General features: G+C 44.6%; 1 protein-coding gene across 3 annotated transcripts in view; it reads left to right on the forward strand.

Moving 5' to 3' along the window:
- The window catches only part of ZMYND11 (zinc finger MYND-type containing 11), an 82,879-nt gene that overhangs the window by 29,431 nt on the left and 35,283 nt on the right, over positions 1 to 18,165 (forward strand). For 2 of the 3 annotated variants that reach the window (XM_040434203.1, XM_040434204.1), the window contains exons 3-6: positions 829 to 988; positions 11,692 to 11,745; positions 13,890 to 14,051; positions 16,721 to 16,798. In XM_040434203.1, coding sequence (XP_040290137.1) covers positions 829 to 988; positions 11,692 to 11,745; positions 13,890 to 14,051; positions 16,721 to 16,798 — 454 coding nt within the window. The remainder of the gene's footprint in view (positions 1 to 828; positions 989 to 11,691; positions 11,746 to 13,889; positions 14,052 to 16,720; positions 16,799 to 18,165) is intronic. The other variant, XM_040434205.1, reaches the window with a different exon arrangement.

The raw sequence follows: 18,165 nt of genomic DNA on the forward strand, positions 1-18,165 counted from the left end.
ATTTGGCAGCATTTCGCTTTGTTTTTGTTCTTTTTACAGCATTCACTGCACAGGTAAATGACCCAATAACTTTATGTGACTGGTTGCTACAAATGCAGAGACACACAATTTCTTTAGCTTTTTTTTGTTGTTTTCTTTATCCCTCAATGTTTTTTTTTTCAACTCTTAAAAACATTTCCTCTTTTTCTATATTCATTTCAAAAGGCGAACAAGCAATCCTTTAATCACATGTAGTACATAATATACAACACTGCTTACATAGCGCACTGTATCATGCCTGCCAATGTGCTACTGACTGGTAGCCTATTAGACCCCGACTCCTGCAGGGCCTAATAAGTTTCCTTACTTGGCACAACCGATGGCCATTGAACTCCCCTCCCTCGGTCTGACCGCTTGAATGCTATGATCACTATTGACTGCCACAGCTTAGGGGTTAAACGGCCGAGATCTTGCTCCAATCTGGCTGTTGTAGTGGTAGACCAGCTGTATATTACGGAGGGCTATCGATGGCGCAGTCACAACTGATGTACCCGCTCCATCCCCGCAAAGCAGGTGCATGTCAAAGTGCGGGGAGCTAGCCATCCCCTCGATTCAGGAAGGCGTTAATTAGAAGAGTGTTGATGTAAGATGCTCCAAATTTATTAAGAGGCGCATCTTCTGGCACTCGGTGCACTAGCTTCTGGTGTAAATTATAGTGAATGTTTCGGGCTGCAGGAGGCCATGCCCACTGTTTCCGAATGTGGCGAGAGCTATGTAAAAATTATTTTTCTGTTGCCAGATGTGGTAGAGTATCCTTTTAAACCATCATTTTCCTTTGTCAACTGCCAGGTACATGACCCGTGTCCATGGCATGCACCCAAAGGAAATATCACGTCAACTCAGCCTAGCTGTAAAAGATGGCCTGATAGTGGAGACGCTGACTGTGGGATGTAAGGGATCGAAAGCTGGTATTGAGCAGGAAGGTTACTGGTTACCAGGGGATGAAATTGTAAGTATTAACCCTATATATACATATATAGAAGCGAATGCTTTCTGTGTATTAGACAAACATCCACATATGGTTATATGGCATGAACAAACCTGTATGGCTTTTATTCCATCTCATTCATTACATATATTTGTGTTGCTTCCTTTTTGTCTTACATCTCTGCATCATAATCCTAAACTGAAGCTTTATCTTTAGTGAACATTTATGTAGGAAATTGCATTGAAATGACCTAATACATATGTCTATTACACAAATAGGGCTCCTTTTTTAAGCAGGTGCATTTTGGGCTGTAAGTGAAACCTGGCACTGAGAAATCTTTATCATCGCTGTTCTTCTTCACTTGTGAAAGGAGAGACAAGGGGGGAATTCATTGAGGCCGGGGTTTCATAGTCCTCAGAGAAAATGCTGTGGATTGAAATGCATCAGTCGTATTAAAGGGGTTTTCTGAGAGTTTATAACTGATGATCTATCCTCAGGATAGGTCATTAGTATCTGATCGGTTGGGGTCTGACACCCGGCACCCCCGGCGATCAGCTTTCTGAGAAGGCATCGGCACTCCAGTGAGCAGCTCAAACCCATGGTATTGGCTGAGCGCGATGCCAAGCTCAGCCGCCATACAATGTACGGCACTGTGCGTGATGAGCACGGAGAAGGCTGCGGCGCTCACAGGAGCGTCGGTGCCTTCTCAATCAGCTGATTGACAGGGTTCCCGGGTGTGGGACCCCCTCCGATCAGATACTGGTGACAAGTCATCAGTATTCAAGTCCTGGAAAACCCTTTTAACCCCTTAGTGCAGAACGCCGTGCATGTACGGCGGGGAAAACTGTACATGCACAGCGTTCATTTAAATGCTCCCCTGCCGAGATCGCGCACCTGAAGCGCAAATTACCTTGCTGTGTCGGGGACCGAACAGCTCCCCCTTGACGCCCATGGACCGATCAGCAGTGGTCCCGGCCGCAGATCACAGCGCACACATCTCCTCCTCTTCTGGCATCCGGCTGTCGCTGAAATGAGAGGATCGGAGATGAGAAATAGCTTTCTGTACATAATTCATTGTGATTGGTCCGTTCCTGACTGTGGACCAATCACAATGAGTTATGTACAGAACGCTATCTCTCACCTTTTGATCCTCTCATTTCAGTCAGAGAAGTGATCGGAGGCAGAGCAAAGTTCATCACCCCTCATTAGTCCCCTGTGACCCTCATTTGTCCCCTGTACCTGTGTGCTGTCTGCCAATAGTGACAGTACATCAGCACCCCAGTCCCTGTCATCCATACTGTCAGTAACCTGTTTTTGGCAAATCATTAGGGTTAGTTAGGGAGTTATCGGGGTTAGAGCTCTTGTTTTAGGGTAAGTTAGACGTTTATTGAAAAAAATATATATATATTGGGGATGTCCGTACTTGTCCCCGATTACAAATACTCCGTTTCAAACCCCCCCAACCTCTATCTTCTATCTGTGACCTGTCCTTGTCACTGAATTTGCCAGCAGTGACAAATTTCTGTCACCAGTGACATAAAGCTCTGCTGCTTTTGGAGCACTTTTCTTTTTCTATTTTTTCTGAATAGATATATATATAAATTTTACAAAATGTCTCAACGGGTGTACAGCGCCGAGGAGGCTTATGCCATACTAGCCTCAGAGTCTGACTCTGACAGTGGAGAAGAAGAATCTTTTCTTGTGTATAGCTCTTCTTCTGATTCATCAGTTGACGAACCCCCTCACAGACGCAGTAGAGTTAGCAGCGCATCAGCTTCTACGAATGACCCCAGCTGGACTTCTGCTACTAACTTTGTACCTCAGGTGCCGGACTCTACGGCCACTACAGGCCTTCATGTGAACACTGCAGGGTTCACGGAAGCTGATTTTTTTCCACCTTTTTTTTCCTGATGAATTGATAGACATGATGGTGGAGCAAACTAATCTTTATGCCAATCAATTTTTAGCCGCCCACCCCAACTCATACTATGCAAGACCCCTTCAGTGGACTCCCACGGCCCCTTTTGGAGATAAACATTTTTTGGGGTCTAATACTTAATATGGGGATAATTAAAAAAACATCACTACGGTCATATTGGAGTAATGACCTTTTACATCACACGCCAATATACTGCACCGTTATGTCCAGGACTCGAAAGTCTCCTGAAATTTCTACATTATAACAATAATGCAGATTGTCCACCCCCTAATGATCCTAGATACGATTGTTTATACAAAATTCGGCCCATTATAGATCATTATAATCTCAAGTTTGCCCAGGTCTACACCCCCCAAAAGTATCTGTCCATTGATAAATCCCTTGCGCACTTCAAGGGCAGACTGCATTTTCGCCAATACCTGCCCAACAAACTCTACAAACTATGTGAAAGCCAAAGTCTCTATACACATAAATTTAGAGTTTACGAGGGAAAAGATTCAAAAATTTAACCCCCAGAGTGCCCCCCTCTCCTTGGAATAGCAGGAAAAATAGTATGGGACTTGATTCACCCCCTGCTAGGTCAAGGGTACAACTTGTACTTTGACAACTTCTACACAAGTGTCCCACTACTGAAATGCCTGTTTTCCATAGACACTGTTGCATGCGGAACTAACAGATGAAACCAAAAACATCTGCCTAAAAAATTTATAGACCAAAGGATAGGAGTGAGGAAAAGCAGGGCAGTTTGCAATGATAACATGATGCTTGTTAAGTACAAAGACAAGCGTGACGTCTTTGTACTTACCACCATACATGCAGACAGATCCACCCCTGTTCCAGTTCGTGGATCCACAGAATCAGTCCCCAAACCTGTGTGCAACCAGGACTATAATAAGTTTATGGGAGGGGTGGATCTGTCAGACCAGGTACTGCAACCATACACTGCCCTCCGCAAAACTCGGGCATGGTATAACAAATTGGCATTGCACCTGACACAAATTGCCCTCTATAATGCTTTTGTAATATACAGAAGTGCAGGAAACAGAGGAAAATTCCTGCACTTTCAAGAAAAAGTAATAAAGAACTTTTTATTTGGGGAACAGGAAGGGGAAGGGAGCAGGGCCACAGGAAGTGAGAGCAGAATAATACGAGGACAGCATTTCCCTGGGGTAGTTTCCCCCCACAGAGACACGGAGAAGGCCACAAAAAAGGTGTCGGGTATGCTCCAGAAATGGAATCAGGAAAGACCCAATTCATCATTGTGAGACGTGCCCCTCAAAGCCGGGTCTTTGCATAAAAGATTGTTTTAGAATCTACCACACCTCTGTTGACTTTTAACTAAACCCCCTTTGATCATTTTGTAAAACACCCACTTGAAACTGTATGCTGGTAAAAATTCTAATTTCCAGTTTCTCCATTTCAGTTGGCGTTCTAATAAAACCCATAACAAAGCTAAAAATTCTCATTACACCCCTAGATGAATACCTTGACGGGTGTTGTTTTACAAAAGGGGACTAGAACTTTGTACACTGCTCAAAAAAAAAAAGGGAACACTTAAACAACACAATGTAACTCCAAGTCAATCACACTTCTGTGAAATCAAACTGTCCACTTAGGAAGCAACACTGAGTGACAATCAATTTCACATGCTGTTGTGCAAATGGGATAGACAACAGGTGGAAATTATAGGCAATTAGCAAGACACCCCCAATAAAGGAGTGGTTCTGCAAGTGGGGACCACAGACCACTTCTCAGTTCCTATGCTTCCTGGCTGATGTTTTGGTTACTTTTAAATGCTGGCGGTGCTTTCACTCTAGTGGTAGCATGAGACAGAGTCTACAACCCACACAAGTGGCTCAGGTAGTGCAGCTTATCCAGGATGGCACATCAATGCGAGCTGTGGCAAGAAGGTTTGCTGTGTCTGTCAGCGTAGTGTCCAGAGCATGGAGGCGCTACCAGGAGACAGGCCAGTACATCAGGAGACGTGGAGGAGGCCGTAGGAGGGCAACAACCCAGCAGCAGGACCGCTACCTCCGCCTTTGTGCAAGGAGGAACAGGAGGAGCACTGCCAGAGCCCTGCAAAATGACCTCCAGCAGGCCACAAATGTGCATGTGTCTGCTCAAACGGTCAGAAACAGACTCTATGAGGGTGATATGAGGGCCCGACGTCCACAGGTGGGGGTTGTGCTTACAGCCCAACACCGTGCAGGACGTTTGGCATTTGCCAGAGAACACCAAGATTGGCAAATTCGCCACTGGCGCCCTGTGCTCTTCACAGATGAAAGCAGGTTCACACTGAGCACATGTGACAGACGTAACAGAGTCTTGAGACGCCGTGGAGAACGTTCTGCTGCCTGCAACATCCTCCAGCATGACCGGTTTGGCATTGGGTCAGTAATGGTGTGGGGTGGCATTTCTTTGGAGGGCCGCACAGCCCTCCATGTGCTCGCCAGAGGTAGCCTGACTGCCATTAGGTACCGAGATGAGATCCTCAGACCCCTTGTGAGACCATATGCTGGTGCGGTTGGCCCTGGGTTCCTCCTAATGCAAGACAATGCTAGACCTCATGTGGCTGGAGTGTGTCAGCAGTTCCTGCAAGACGAAGGCATTGATGCTATGGACTGGCACGCCCGTTCCCCAGACCTGAATCCAATTGAGCACATCTGGGACATCATGTCTCGCTCTATCCACCAACGTCACGTTGCACCACAGACTGTCCAGGAGTTGGCAGATGCTTTAGTCCAGGTCTGGGAGGGGATCCCTCAGGAGACCGTCCGCCACCTCATCAGGAGCATGCACAGGCGTTGTAGGGAGGTCATACAGGCACGTGGAGGCTACACACACTACTGAACCTCATTTTGACTTGTTTTAAGGACATTACATCAAAGTTGGATCAGCCTGTAGTGTGTTTTTCCACTTTAATTTTGAGTGTGACTCCAAATCCAGACCTCCATGGGTTGAAAAATTTGATTTCCATTATTTTTTTTTGTGTGATTTTGTTGTCAGCACATTCAACTATGTAAAGAACAAAGTATTTCAGAAGAATATTTAATTAATTCAGATCTAGGATGTGTTATTTTTGTGTTCCCTTTATTTTTTTGAGCAGTGTATATTCTGGTAGCTCAGTGCCTCTGCAATGTGATGACATATAATATACAACATATTTCTTTGATATAATTTGAGACCCTTGTTTCTTTTAGCTGCTGTATTTGGTGACTATTTCCTACCATATAAAGCTTATATATATATAAAATTTGTAGGATACCGAATACATCAGGTGTTGCTTATCAGTACACTGAACTTTACAGTGGGCCCATACAGCAGTTTACGGCCACATATGAAGTGTTGCCATATTCAGGAGAGAATGGGTAACAAATTGTGGGTGTAATTTACTGTGTTACCCTTTGTGAAAATAAATAATGTAGGCCTAAAGAGACATTTTCTTGTAAAAAATAAAAAGTTTCGTTTTCCCAGCAAAATATTTCTAAATTCTATGAATCGCTTGTTGGGTCAAAGTGCTCGCTGCATGCCTTGTAAAATTCCGTGGGGGGTGTAGTTTCCAAAATGGGGTCACTTCTTGGGGTTTTTCACTGTGGAGGTACCTCAGGGTGTCTTCAAATGTGACATGGCACCTGAAAATTATTCCAGCGAAATCTGCCCTTCAAAAGCCATATGGCGTTCCTTTCCTTCTGCGCCCTGCCATGTTACCATACAGCAGTTTACGACCACATATGGGGTGTTTCTGTAAACTACAGAATCAGGGCAATAAATAGTGAGTTTGGTTTGGCTGTTAACCCTTGCTTTGTTACTGAAAAAAATGGACTTAAATGGAAATCTGCCAAAAAAGTGAAATTCTGAAATTTCATCTCCATTTTCCATTAATTCTTGTGGAGCACCTAAAGGGTTAACAACCCAAGTTTTGAATACCTTGAGAGGTGTAATTTCTAAAATGGGGTCATTTTTGGGTGGTTTCTATTATATAAGCCTCACAAAGTGACTTCAGACCTGAACTGGTCCTTAAAAAGTGGGTTTTGGAAATTTTCTGAAAAATTTCAAGATTTGCTTCTAAACTTCTAAGCCTTGTAACGTCCCCAAAAAATAAAATGTAATTCCCAAAATGATCCAAACATGAAGTAGACATATGGGGAATGTAAAGTAATAACTATTTTTGGAGGTATTACTATGTATTATAGAAGTAGAGAAATTGAAACTTGGAAATTTGCACATTTTTCAAAATTTTTGGTAAATTTGGTATTATTTTATAAATAAAAATGAATTTTTTTTACTCCATTTTACCAGTGTCATGAAGTACAATATGTGACGAGAAAACAATCTCAGAATGGCCTGGATAAATCAAAGCGTTTTAAAGTTATTACCACACAAAGTGACAAATGTCAGATTTGCAAAAATCTGTCCGGTCCTTAAGGTGAAAAATGGCCCGGTCCTTAAGGGGTTAAGGAGAACCTGTCGCCATGAAAATGCAGTGGAATAAAATGCACCCGGTTTATTAAAGAGGACCTCTCACAGTGCAATCTGCAATCGTGTCATAGATCAGGAGGAGCTGAGCAGATTGATATATAGATTTATAGGAAAAAGATTCAGTAAAACTTGTAACTTACGTATTTTAATCTCTGCTCTTTCTGAGCTCACAACCTAAGTGATTGGTGAGGGATCTGGTTGGTGAGTATTGCTTTTTTATGATTGAACTGCACCCTCGGCACATTACAGCATCTATACGCCTTTAACTTAAGTACCTGATCATGAAAGGGGTGAGGGGTGAGGGGTGCAACCACTGAAACTCCCACCAATCATGAGAACAAGGATGCCACTCCATTCATTCTCTATGGGACTGCCCGAAATAGCCAAGCACTGCATTCTCATAGAGAATGAATGGAGCAGCATGCTTGACCTGACACTTAATTCATACAGGGTCATGGGACCCCCGTCCTAAGCTGTATTTGGCCGTACGTAGAAGAAGTACATGCTGGCTGCAAAATGGAGTAGCTGATGATGATGTAATACATGGACAGCCTCACGTAGCAACTCTGCCCCTTAGAGGAGAGCCTCTTTATGACCTCCAAATACATCCAACTGTCACACTACAGACTGCTGTTTATGGTAGCCTGTAGTCTGCATCCCCTGGTTTTGCTGCTGTCTTAGCAGAATATGGAGAGATTCTGATAATAGGGTGATAACTGTAAGATGGTTTTATATTTACAACACTGAAGCTTCCCATGTATCCTCATATAGGTCCTACTGTAAATTCTGTAGAGTCCATCTTTTTCTTGTCAAAGTACCGCCGAGGCGATGACCATATACTGTGCTATGCCTTCTAAAAGTACAGCCCGAGGACAGTGCAAGTCCCCCATGTTATGTACCCCTGCCACAAGTCCAGAGACCTGACTAGCCGTCCCTTAACCCCTTCTGTCCTCTAGTCGTATAGTGTGTACGTCTTTTACCTGTCCGATCCCTGTTGAAATGTTTGTGTCATTTATTCTTCCTGTCAGGTAATTAGACGGAGGACACACTGGCAACAAAAAAAAAACATCCCATAGAAAATTCTTCCCACATTTATGGCAAAATCACTGTTGTCAACCACTAGACTGGTCGCATTCATATTGAGTGTGGAAGCGGAGTAAATGTGGCGATTATTACAAACGATCATATGGTGAAAAATCAGTCTTATTGAAGCATCACATCATTATATCTGTATCCCGCATTATCTTCTGCGACTTCACCTCATACTTGTACCACTTTCAGGCTGTTAGTTCTGTTCAGCCTCCAGGGCAGCTGCTTTAGGGCTGTCAGCAGATTTGTACCTATCACACTGGCTGACCTGTTACATGTGCATTTGGCAGCTGAAGGCATCTGTGTTGGTCCCATGTTCTTATGTGCTCACATTACTGAGAAACCTAATGTTTTAATATATGCAAATGAGCCTCTAGGAGCAACGAGGGCGTGGCCGTTACACCTAGAGGCTCCACTCTCTCTGCAACTGCTGCACTCTCTGCATTTTAATAGGTACAAATCTGCTGACAGATGCCCTTTAAGAGCAGTCTCCACAGCCTCCAGGACAGCTGCTTTAGGGCAGTCATGCTGTGATTGTCCTCTTTGGAAAACCCATCTCTGAGCTTATCGGAGATGTCCTGCTGTTTAGACCACCAGAGATCTGTGATCTGTGAGTAAACCCAGCAGCAAATGTTCAGTTTTCCTGCAGCGCCGCCACAGGAGAAATAAAGGATTACACCGCTAGCATTGAATTCAGTGAGCTGTCCATATACTGCCTAAATGGGATGAGCTCACTAGAACAGGAGACACTTTTTTTTTTTTTTTTTTTTTTTTTTTTTTAGCTGCCAGGTGGACCCGACTATTAACTCTCTAAAACCAGGCAGCCCCTTTAAAAGTTTTTTCTGAGAGTTTTTAATACTGAGGACCTATCCTCAGGATAAGTCTTCAGTTTCTGATTGGTAGGGGTCTGACACCCGGGACTCCCGCCGATCAGCTGTTTGAGAAGGCACCAGCCCTCCTGTGAACGCTGCGGCCTTCTCTTAGCTCACTAAGAACTGCGCTCTACACTGTATAGTGGCTGTGCTTGGTATTACAGCAGAGCCCCATTCACTTCTATGGGGCTGAGCTGCGTCTAGGCCACGTAACTGATGAACGTGTCGTCACTCGGCCTAGAGAAAGCTGCAAGAAGGCAGCGGCGCTACTTAGAGTGCCGCTGCATTCTCAAACAGCTGATTGGCAGGGATCTCGGGTGACTGACCACCACCGATCAGACACTGGTGACCTATCCTGAGGATAGCTGATCAGTATTAACATCTCAGAAAACCCCTTTAACTGTCTGTTCATAACTAGGTAAAGTTGGGATTCAGTCTGGTAAACCTGAGAGACAATCACCTGGGAAACAGGCAACTAGGAGGTTCCTTGTATATCAGATCACAGAGACTTTAAGCTGGCCATGCACATTATTATTGATCCCCCCAACCGCCAAATACAGTGCATAATGCAGGCTCGGCTGAGCATGCATGTGTTTTGAATGGCAAGAGGGGAGAAAGGTGCTGCCAGACACATCCTGCAGCAGCTCATCTCCATTTAGAACAAAAGATTTGGACATATTAAAAATCCATCTGCTCAACCCCCCTTTTCCCAAATCAGGGGACAGTAGAAGGCCCCATACACATTAGATTGGCTAGTCAACTGGAATAAATTGAATGCGTGCGGCCAGCTTACGGTTACATACATCTAGATATGTGGATTTTGATGATGATTTCAAAGGGTGACATTTGCTGCCATTCGACAAGATAGTGGGTGTGCTACTTTATACAATATGTTTGATATGTTATAGGGATATATCAAAAGTTGTGATCCGTGGGGTCTGAGTGACAACTAGAACGAGGGGAGAGAAGCCAGCGCATTTCGAGGATGGAATCGGGAGCCGGGCCCGGCGAGGATAGAGAACGCAATATGTACACGCTTCTCTCCCCCCGGTCCAGGTATCAGTGGTGGTCTCAGCACTCAGATCCCCACCAATCACAACTTTTGATACGTCTGTATGACCTCAAAAGTTTTGTGCAACGTTGGTGACTCTTTGAAAATTCATTTTTTTTTTTTTCTTTGTGCTGCATGTGGATTGAGTTTTGGAGACCCCATTTACATGTATTGTAACCGATTTTTAGTGCCATTTTGTGACAGATCAATAGACCCTGTTGTGTGGAGTGATCGGGGAGGTTTAAACCATGTTCTTCCTGATCACAGCTGCTTCTCCTTTCCCCAATGCTAGGATCTTTAGAATACAAGCATATGACATAAGGTATCTTGTATATATTAAAAGGGTTGTCCGCAACTTTTTTTGATTTCTTAACTGTGTAGTCGTCCCCCCTTCCATGTGATTAAGCACTTTAAGGGTCCATTCACCCTAGCGGTTTTCTTTTCCGGCATAGAGTTCCGTCCTAGGGGCTCTATACCGGAAAAGAACTGATCAGTTTTATCCCCATGCATTCTGAATGGAGAGTAATCCGTTCAGGATGCATCAGGATGTCTTCAGTTCAGTCATTTTGACTGATCAGGCAAAAGAGAAAACCGTAGCTTGCTACGGTTTTATCTCCAGCGAAAAAAAAACTGAAGACTTGCCTGAATGCCGGATCCGGCATTTTTTCCTATAGAAATGTATTAGTGCCAGATCCGGCATTCAGAATGCCAGATCCGTCCTTCCGGTCTGCGCATGCGCAGACTGAAAAAAAGCTGAAAAAAATAAATGCCGGATGGCACCGGAAAGACGGATCCGGCATTTCAATGCATTTTTTCGACTGATCAGGTCCGCGGCTCCGGAAAAAAATAGAACATGTCCTATTCTTAGAGGCAGTTCTATGGGGGTACCGGCCGGGTGTTTTGCGGATCCGCAATGCACTACGGACATCTGAATGGACCCTTAAAGCGCTTAATCACATGAACGGGGGACCACTAAGAAATGTTTAAAAATTGCGGATAACCCCTTTAACCATGTGTTGTAGTTAACACTGACGGCGGTGAGAATTTCCCTTCCGTCAGTACACATACAGACGTTTGGTGACCTGCAGAGAGCGTCCCTTTCAGTGGGAAATGAAGAAACCTGTCTGGAATGAGGGGTGCATCGAAACGTTTGAAGGCCCTGCTCGTCCGCGAGGCGGCCCTCTTGTGTCATAGCATTATTCTAACCACTTGTATTCATTTTACCTGATGACTTTGCAATCCCTCCAGAATATGCCAATTCTGTTTAGCACAACACTTTTGTAAATTATTGCAGATGAAACATCACCAAATTAACGGAAGAGAGGGAAAATCAGTGAATGCACCTGAGGTTTGTTAAAGTGCTTTGATTTCAAGCTTTGCAAGTATGTAAGCCACCAATTTCTTTATCATTTTCCATAGTCAAAGCAGTGGGACTTTACGAAGTAGCCTGATAAAGTGGGAGGCAAGTCTGCATTGGGGTTAATGGCAATAAATGACCGTTCACTACTCATTTCCCTCACTAACATTAACACAGGGTGTGAACACGTAGACGCAGCGTTTTGTAACCCTTCAGTGACGGAGCCTGTAATGTGTTGCCACCAGATGCCCCAAATACTTCTGATACAATTGTATATATATTAGTATCAAGCTTGTGACAAGGGATCAGCTAAGCTGTAGCTGGTCATCTATATGCTCACAAAGTCTTATCCAAACCAACTGGGGGACTGCTTAAATTTGTTCAGGGATGGGACTGATGGACTGCTTTTAATAGGCTGTCAAGATTTTAAAGCATGGATGAATTCTTCTCGGTTACCTATAGAGTACTGTGTACTTAAAGTGCGCCTTCACTTAGAGGAGTATTCTGGGTTCATGATATTGGTGACCTGTCCTCAGGATGGAGTCCTCATGGTCCTTCAAGTATGAAGGTGCTCGCAGAAGGACTGTTCAGCCCGACAGGATATGACCCCCAATGTCTGATAGGTGCAGGTCCCACCTCTGGGACCCGCGACTATCGTTAGAATGCCCTCCTTCTCTTTGTAGGCTCAGTTTTAGAGATAGGTGCAGGTCCCAGAGGTGAGACACGCACTACTAGCGATTATGACCCCAATATATGAGATGACACAACCCCTTTAAGGAAATCCAGATTCTTTGAAACAGCATTTCAGCCCAGGACGGACCTTTGTCAAGCCATATCTCTGCAGTACCCCCATTAGAAACCCGATCGCAGGAGCACACAAGGTGGTGGTGGCCTTAACCCTGCTCCATACTAAGTTTATATCTACATCAGATTTCGCTTCACAAAGGTCCGTCCAGGACCGAAACATTGTTTGTTTCAAAGAATCTGGATTTCCTTAATCTATGCAGAGAAAAACATGGAACAGCGCGCTCGGTTATTTTCTCATAGAAATGAATGGGAGCTCACCAGTCTTGTGTGGCCAGCGCTTCCATTTACTTCTGTGGTTCTGACGGAAATAGCCGAGCCAGCGGTCTGCTATTTTTGGCGGCCCTATAGAAATGAATGGAGGACGGCCGCGCATGCGTGGTGTGCCCTACATCACTGCCAGCTGTGTTTACCAGATAGGTGCGGGTCCCACCTCTGGTGATATGCCCCCATTGTCTAAGATGGGAAAACCACTTTAAAAGTACTGTCCTCAGGACAGGTCATCAGTAGCAGATCGGTGGAGGTCTAACTCTTGGCCTCCCCTGCTGATCAGCTGTTTGAAGAGGCATGCGGTGCTAGGGTAAGAGCTGCGTTCTCTTCAGTCTTCACCTGTGTATCGTAGTGGAGGTGCAGCCTAATTACAGCTTCCTCTGCCTTTCACTTCTACTAGCACCGCAGCCCTTTCAAACCGCTGATCGATGGAGGCTCCAAGAGTCAGACCTCCGCCAATCTGACACTGATGACCTATTCTCAGTTTCATGAAACTGGAACACCCCTCAAACAAAATAAATGTAATATGGCGCAGAACCCAGATGCATGGTTTCATTATCTCTCTAGGAGGTGCACTTTTAAGATTCATACAGTGGGGATCATGTATAACCCCATCTGCTATCTGCGGTCCTCCAGCTTTTGTAAAACTACAACTCCCACCATGCCTAGCTGTAGGCTGTCTAGGCATGCTGGGAGTTGTACTTTTGCAATAGCTGGAGGGCCGCTGGTTGGGCATGCCTGATCTAGAAGATAAGGTTGTCTGAGATTATAACTGAGGTCCATACGCGTCCCACTGCCGCAACTTTTATACAAGGGCCACAAGTGTAGTGACTGTGAGTGAGTGCACAAGTTGTCGAATATAGTGTATACTATTCAGTTCTTATTTTATGGGGACTTTCCCTCGAATTGAAGAGCAACACATTGCAAGCTCCGGCAGACTGATAGGTTCACCTCTCATAAGGATTGTAATTCTACTGGCTAATTGAAACTTTAGGTTAGCTACTTACCTTCCCAAACTCTTCCACCAGTTGCCTTGCCAAATAACCCTGTGTTTCTCCTAGGATTGGGAGACAGAAACTCATGACTGGTACTGTTTTGAATGTCATTTACCCGGAGAGGTGATGATATGTGACCAGTGTTTTCGTGTCTACCACCCTAAATGTTTACCTGATGACTTAAGGCTCAGGGATAGCAACAATCATTGGCAGTGCCCGGTGTGTAAGGTAAGGTCACATCTGATTTTATAGTAAAATACGTAAACCGCGTGCATAAAACTAATGCGTAAGGCCTCATGCACATATGCCGCATTACGTGCGGATTTACCGACAGAAAGTCGGCAGCATATTACAATACCAGCATAGAAGCGGACATTGTCCACCCATAGGTGTGACATGTGGAGCAGGTTTTAAAATCATTTATTTAGCGGATTTGAATTGCAGATTTCATTTTCATCAATGTCATGGGTGAGATCCTCTGCAAATCCACCATGAAATACGGATGTCATACTGCGTCTACAGTGGAAATATCCTCTTCATGGGCAGATACCGTTAGGGCTCTTTCACATGAGCGAGTTTTCCGTCCGAATGCGATGCGTCTAGTGAACACTTAGCATCCAGGCTGAATCCTTACCCTTTCATTTCAACGGGAACGCATCATCTCTGCATTCAGGAAAAATCGCAGCATGTTCTATATTGTGCATTTTTCAAGCAGTCCTGACTCCATAGAAGTGAATGGGGCTTGCGTAAAAAACAGAAGGCACCTGGAGGCAATGCGTTTTTCACTGATGGTTGCTGGGAGATATTCTTCAGTCTTAATAAAGGCCCTATACCTGGCGGTGGATCCGCTGGAGTTATAAGCAGTGCCGGCCTCTCCATAACTTCTGCACATCCACAGCTGCTTCTAAATGTAAGCCAGCTTCCGAGCTGTTTTACATTTAGACCATTTTCTATGCCTAAACCAGACGGGCCTGCCGACCCATCCCCTTCCCTGCCTACGCCACGCCCCCTTTTTTAGACCCGGCATGAGCGGGGAAAAGTCGCAGATTCTGGCGCTACTAAACCATTGCACCTCATTCTGCGCCTGAAATACGCCTAAGGTTACTCTCACACTAGCGCTAATATTTTCCGGTATTGAGATCCATCATAGGGTTTCAATACTGGAAAAAAACGCTTCAGTTTTGTCCCCATTCATTGTCAATGGGGACAAAACGTAACGGAACTGAACGCTCCAAAATGCATTCCGTTCCGTTCTCATACCGGAGAGCAAACCGCAGCATGCTGCTGTTTGCTTTCCGTCCTGGGATGGGGAGAGCAAGACGGATCCGTCATGACCCACAATGCAAGTCAATGGGGACGGATCCGTTTTCTCTGACACAATAGAAAACAGATCCGTCCTCCATTGACTTTCAATAGAGTTCATGATGAATCCGTCTTGGCTATGTTAAAGATAATACAACCGGATCCGGATGCAGACGGTTGTATTATCAGTAATGGAAGCATTTTTGCTGAGCCCTGCCGGATCCAGCAAAAACGCTAGTGTGAAAGTAGCCTAATATAGGTGTATTTCAGATTAATAAATGACAACCAATATTTTTATCTATAAACAAAATGATCGCAATCTATTATTATCTATATATATATATATATATATATATATATATATATATATATATATATATATATATATAAAAAGAAGGACGTATGTATGTATGTATGTTCCGCGATCACTCAAAAATGCAACCATTGATTTCAACGAAACTTGGTATACACATTCCTTACTGAGATATTCCCAAAAAATGTAAATATGGCACATCACATGGCCTACATTAGCCAATAGAAGCCTGCAGGTCTTTCTCTTCATATCCCAACTGCCATACACACGGTCACATGTCCCTTATCAGCCAATAGAAGCTCGCAGGTTCTTAGTCCCCACATACACACAGTTTTACACGAGGTTTCCATAACAACCCAGCCATTTTTCTTCACTGCTGCAGGTCAGCTTTAAAGGGGCAGGGCGTTGTGGATGACACTGTTAAGGGAGCGGAGTGCTGTGGAGGTGACAGCTCAGTGCCCAGGTAGGGTGGCCATTTAGGCCACCCTCAAAAGACGGACTTAAAAACCCCGCCCCCAGGACCTGCTAAGCCAAGCCCCCAATTTGGTCAGGCAACGCCCCCTCCCACTCTACAGCCGACGGGGATAAAAAAAAAAAAAATAAAGGTAAAAATCAACTTCTGTCAGCTTCAGGGGTGGGAGGGTGGGTGACTTTCTCCTTGCAGCTCACGCTCAGACAGCACAGTGCTGCTGTCTGAGAGTGAGCTGTTCAAAAGGAAATCCCTGCGTGAGATATTCCCAAAAATTGCATTAGCCTATAGAAGCCTGGTCACAATAGAAGCTCTCGCAGGCCCTTAGTCTCCACATACACACAGTTTTACACAAGGTTTCCATAACAACCCAGCCATTTTTCTTCACTGCTGTAGGTCAGCTTTAAAGGAGCACGGCGCTGGTGGTGACACTGTTATGGGGGATACTGTCGATATCTTTTAATGACACACACAAACATTAAATGAAATAGATGAAATATACCCCTGCGAAGCCCGGTCCTTCTGCTAGTTCTTTCTAAATCAACAAGAAAGTTTATTGCATGAAATTAAACGACAGCGTAGAGAAGCAATACGGTTTGTACACAAAAGCATCTGACAGCATCATACAACACGTGTATACATAGCATCATCAGTAAATACTCTCGAAGTACATCGAGATTTTATTGATTTTATTTTATTTTTTAAGCATGTGCATGTCGTCTGTACATGATTATACCGTATATGTTTTTATATAGGTTGCCTAAATGACAGTGAATAAGACTCTATCGACTTTACCTCTCTTTTGTACTGCAGACTATGAAGAAGAAAAGCTCCAACAAGCAGGAGATGGGTAAATACCTGCGGTTCATTGTGTCCCGTATGAAGGAGAGGGTAGGTTTTACGTCTAGAGTACGCTGATTCCCCCATGTCGCCTCGAGCACATGGTACTCACTTGTTGCAGGAGCCGCATTCATATTCATACCTCGCTGTCCGCACACACCGCTGTACGGCAGTCACTGGGGTTTATTTCCTGAGGCCTCATGCCCACGACATGGTCCACAAAACACTTACTTTCATGTCTACTGTCTCTGGCCATAAATATTCTATGCTGGGCAGTGTGCAGAGGTTGGCTGTTTTACCTCGTAACTAATTATACCTATTGCTAGCTGCTTGTTAAACCTGAAAACGCGATGGTACCAATCAGGGGCTGAATAGTGACTTTTAGGCCTTGCAAGATGATTCATTGTTGGTGTAGACCAGGAATCCTCAAACTGCGGCCCTCCAGCTGTTGTAAAACTACAACTCACACAATGCCCTGCTGTAGGCTGATACCTGTAGGCTGTTCGGGCATGCTGGGAGTTGTAGTTTTGCAACAGCTGGAAGGCCGAAGTTTGAGGAAGCCTGGTGTAGACCAAGACAAGGCTATAAAAGTCTTGTCATAGGACAGGGCTGTCCCTTTAATAGGAGAATCTCAGTTTACCACCATTTTTATTACATTTTCCATCAGTCTGACAGTGTGGAGTCAATATGGTATCCTTCAGTATAGAGAACAAATGTCCCCTGCCCATCGGCTCTGCATACTCTATGTCCAAGGTATACAGGGACATATGTCGCCCACTGAATCCAATCCACACAGTACTTGATTTCTCGCAGTGGTCTGTGTAGGAAAGCATTCTGCTGTGCTTTGGTAAAAAAGGTGTACCAACGCCAAAGGGGTTGTCTCTCTATCAACAGCCCTGCTTTCCATTTGGACTAATGTCCTAAATGCCTTTATGTCCTAAAATGGGGCATATGGGCATTATGGAGGGAGGCCCCTGCTCTAAACCCCCTCTGTGAGCCAGATGAATATCAGCAGCTTCCGCTCTGGCTGAGGAACGTGCATGGCTGGTGCATGATATCCTGTGCAGATGACTATGGTGATATGTATCCCTGGTCAGTGACCAAAGTTATTACAGTACAGCCATGTGGTTTATCACTTTCATGACTGACACAAAGAAAATATTAATGAAACAGCTAATTGAAAGATATGAACTTTGAACTTTGGTTTAGCCCGCCATCATGGACTGAGTGCGTTATTACTAGGAATTGTGGTCTAGACCAGTATCGAGCGCGAGGAGCCCAGTTACCACTCCACTCTGTCTGTGAACTGTTATGACGCTTGGTTCACGTCGTCTCACTGACTGACCGGCCCTAATCCGAAGCCTAATGGGGTTCTCCGCTATGCATGAATGTGTAACACAGGAGAAACCCTTTCTTCA

The sequence above is a fragment of the Bufo bufo genome, chromosome 5 (assembly GCF_905171765.1).
Source record: "Bufo bufo chromosome 5, aBufBuf1.1, whole genome shotgun sequence".
In the NCBI taxonomy this organism is placed as follows: domain Eukaryota; kingdom Metazoa; phylum Chordata; class Amphibia; order Anura; family Bufonidae; genus Bufo; species Bufo bufo.